At 33.7% G+C, this 4,371-nt stretch overlaps 1 protein-coding gene across 1 annotated transcript in view; it reads left to right on the forward strand.

Moving 5' to 3' along the window:
- The first annotated feature begins 2,054 nt into the window (after nucleotides 1–2,054).
- LOC106474826 (eukaryotic translation initiation factor 2 subunit 3-like) overlaps nucleotides 2,055–4,371 on the forward strand; it is a 35,011-nt gene continuing 32,694 nt past the window's right edge. The window contains 1 exon segment of the mRNA XM_022403130.1: nucleotides 2,055–2,188. Within this exon segment, the coding sequence (XP_022258838.1) occupies nucleotides 2,120–2,188 (69 nt within the window). The 5' untranslated portion in view covers nucleotides 2,055–2,119.

The raw sequence follows: 4,371 nt of genomic DNA on the forward strand, positions 1-4,371 counted from the left end.
GTCTTGTGTATATAAGACGGTCACAACGTGACAGGGCAATGGGTAATTGAACTGCAGTCAGAGAGTGTATAATTGAACTGAGTATTGTTGAAGTTGAGCACGTGAGACGTTCGTTGAGAATTATAGCGTTTGTTATAGCGCGACTGTTGTAATTAAGTGTATCGCAAAGTTATCTTCAGAAAGAATAAACCAGTTTTATTTAAGAAAGGACTTGTATCGCTAAAGTTTCGTCGGAACGAAGTTACGGAAATTAACTAACGAACGGAGACGTAACAATACTATTGTGAACATTTATAAACTCACACTAGTCAAAATACGTAAGTTAACCAAAGTACCTATGTCCAAGCAAATAAATTAACCTAGAAGAATACTGTTAATGTACAGTTTAAAAGTCTTGAGTATCACTTTATTTCATGAAAGTTCATTGTGTGTGTGTGTGTGTGTGTGTGTGTGTGTATGGTACAAGTGAGCTCGGTAAAAGCGACTTCGGAGATTGCAGAGTAAAGTATAAAGAGGTAAACAAAGTTAGCAAGCAAAGTTAACAGTATTTTGAGAAAACTTGAAAATTTAGAAATATGTTCAAACATGAAAATAAATATCCTCTCGAAGGTGCTGAATATAACTTTGTTTAATGCTCTGTCCTTCCCTGCTTCTTGAACATGTACAGGTACATAGGTATTTAACAAGTATAGAGTTTTGGTAACTGTTATGTCACGAGAAGGTTGGAAGTTCATGAAGTCTATAGCAATCCAGATGCACAGTCATTATTTGACTTTATATGTTGAAGTAATTTAATAATAAAATCTTCGTTACAGTTTGCAATTTATGTTATCTTAAAATCACTTGTGCAACTCAAAGTGCCATGTAAAATACTGTTTTCATAGTTCCTGATAACTGGGCACTTAGCCTGCAGGGAGAAAAGCACTCAGTCATTACGTGTTAGTAAATATCTGATTTTCAAGAATATAGGTTTTAGATTATTAAAGAAGCCGGTCTTAGCTTGCATTTTAGTTGCTGCAGCAGAAAAGGTATTTGAAAAAGTTTGAACTCGTTCTTTCTTACAAAATACGTTGACCCCGAAATTATTTCCTTTTGGTTCGATTAATATGGTTCCAGTTAATGGTCAGGCTTATTGCTTGTTAATCATTCTTCAAACTTTGTTTCAGAGAAAGTTCAAGTTTAAAGTTTAAAACTTAATTTTGGGGATATCTGAGATCTCGATATAAACTTAATCATGAAACTGGAGGACGTAGGAAAAACAAGATTAACTATTAAGTTCATTAATGCCAGTGTACCCTTCAGCTTCAACGTCAATGGCTATGGGATAATCCTTCCCATTTCCAGCTTTCTAGATTATTTTGGTTTCAAAAAATGAAGGGGGTGAGATATTAAAGGAGAAAAGCGACAGCTCAGCTTTTGACTTTCCTGGACCATCCGAAGTTGTATTCAGTTTTGTTTTGTTTTTCCTTTGGTAAAATGGAAACTTCATCCTCCACCACTAAAATGAAACCAATTGCTGCTCATCCCTGATACTAAAACTGTATACAGCCAACAAAAAAGAAGAAGTTGAGAAGTCATGCTGCATGTACTTCAGTTGGTTTATAACAGAATAGGCGACATTGAAATTTGATTTATGTTAATTTTCGACAGAAACATAGACTTAAAAACCAAGCGGCAATCCTCTGATATGCATTCAAGAAGGACAATCTATAATCTATAGAAGAGCATATCTTGGACCTCAAAATCGGCAAGGAAGCCTGAAATAGCAAATCCTTTGATCCAGCGATCATCCTGAACCTTGTAATTAATTATCCTTAAAGAAAAAATATCTTGTTTTGTTCTCAAATATCATTTATCAGTTATTGAGCGAGGGCTTAATAAAGAACCTATACATAGATTTTTGGGTTCTTTTTTTATTTTTATACAACAAGAAATTATATTTTCATAAAAAAGAAGTTAATTAATAAACCAATTACAGATAAGTCGCTGTTAAAAACATACAGAATAACACAAGTATTTTATATTTGAAAGTATATTATTACACGTAAAGCAATTATAATTTCATGAGTACCTAAGAAGTGACCTCTCCAAGAACTTTCACTTGTCACACGTTATCAAAATGGTTAAAGGTGATGAAACATTCATCCAGGGCCAACCACAGTTGAAAAAGCAAGATCTTAGTAAATTGGTTAGTATATTTTTTATTAATTTTATATACTCTATAATGTTTACTAGAATTGTTTTCCTAGTAAATTATTAAAACTAAGAGGATAGAATTTCTAATCGATTCCAACCGAGTATCGTTATGTTAGGCTTAAGAACTATGTTGGTGAATAAACTATTAGTACTAGCAAAAACTGATACGCCTGATTTTGAGTTACAGAGTTAGAGACCTTTCAATTTATAAATCTCGTGATATCATATGTCATGAAACGTAATTGCTGACTAATGGGAAAGCAATTGTCTGGCAATGTCCGCCACCATTTTTTATGCTTTACAATTACATAGTGTGGTTTGAAGAATACCATACTAATCATATATAATCAACTGATTAGGCTGTTGATTAATTAATTAACAAATATCGTTAACTGCCAAGTTCTGGCTACTAATTGTTCCAAGACATTTTGTAATACTTCGATTAGAGTTGGTAAGCAAATGGCAGGTTCTCAGAAAGGGGTCTAAATTTCAAGTTTAATGCACTCCTAGTACAAAAAAATGTCATGTCTGTTTTTTTAGGTGACATGTATGACAATATTAGCCTTGTTGGTGGGTTCTGTTGTGGTGTGTAAGTTCTCAAAACAAGATTATTTATTAGTACCCTAAATTACTTAACTTGCAATTTTTGGTTTCTCATAATTTGGGGGTGCCCAAACATTATTGCTTAGGAGTCATTAGTAATATATTAACAAAAAATGTTTTAAATTTTTGTAATACTTATTATTGAATTGAAGAACTTGTTGTGTTATGTTGCTTTTCATGGAAACAGAACTATTTCCAACCATCTATCAGTTGAATTGTCTGAAAACCAAGTTGTTCCTAGGATATTCACAAATATGCTATATAGACTTCAATGAAATATGAGAAATGTATTAACATGTTTCCTGATGGCATAAATGTAGCATGGAGTTTTGTAAGATACTTTATTTGCAGTGTTTAACACCAGGGAACACTCAAAGACAATTATATGAAACATTAACATATATGAAATGTATGGGGTTGGACAACCTATAAGTCCGTGTTTCAGCACACTATAGCAAAAATACCAAGAATGTTTCTCAGGATTATAGTGAAGTTTCTGAATCCTCCGATACACATTACAGTTATAATTATGTCTTACCGACATAATATACATATCTGAATAGGTAGGAGATCAAACAGGATTATCAGCCAATCATATGTGCACTCAAAACCCAAATCAATGAGCAAACCCCAGTAACCAACACGTGCAGTGCCAGGGAAAGACAGATGTAGTGTGTGAATAAAAGTAACAACAAATGTTCAAGTGAAAAGTTTTTATAGACATTGATTATGATATTTGGGTGAACTCAACAAATCAGTTTCCACAAAAAAGTAATGTAATAATTTCTTACAAAAGAAAATGAATAAGCCTGTAAATACATGAAACACAACATTAAAATTTGATATTTGTCATGTGTTTGTTCACTATCATCACTATCGCTATGATTGATGTAGAAATTGGCACATTTGCTGTTGAGTTTACATCATCAAATTTCAAGGCAAGATAAACCATGCTCTGAACAAGAACTGTCCCTGCAGGTAACCTTTCCATGACAGGAGCATGTCATATCCTCAAACATTTTAGAAGCTGATTTTCCTTCAAAGTACACTGGGATAAGCTTATTGCTGGTCTTTTTCTACCCATTGCCAACTGGGAAGGTGATTTTAGCCATTCCAATGTGAGAATGTGTCCAGATTTTCCTTTGATAAAAAACCCATTTTAAATGGTGTAAAAAAACTTGCTTCACATAAGTAGGAGTTTAGAGATAGATACATTCTTCTTTGTTACCAGTTGAGAATGAAGTCTGTTAAGGTTTGAGTGCCAATCTAGATAATTTCATTGTGAGTTGTATAACTTGGATGTAAAAGCCTGAGCTACATTGACTTCATTCTCTGACCCCACTACTCAGTCTTATTCAGTCTCTTTGATCCTAGCTACTGCAGCAGTATTCTCTGTGTTTGAGAGTATCTTGTACACTATCTTCTTGCCAGTGCTGTAGTATGATGATACAGAATCTCAGCCAGTCAATGCATGTGCTGCTGGAAGACTTGCTTATTTCTGGTGACAGTGTTCTTGCAATTTCATAAACAGGAATGAATTTCCTCAGGTCAACAATCTGTGTGGCTTGCCCA

This window comes from Limulus polyphemus, unplaced genomic scaffold, assembly GCF_000517525.1.
Source record: "Limulus polyphemus unplaced genomic scaffold, Limulus_polyphemus-2.1.2 Scaffold7734, whole genome shotgun sequence".
In the NCBI taxonomy this organism is placed as follows: Eukaryota; Metazoa; Arthropoda; class Merostomata; order Xiphosura; family Limulidae; genus Limulus; species Limulus polyphemus.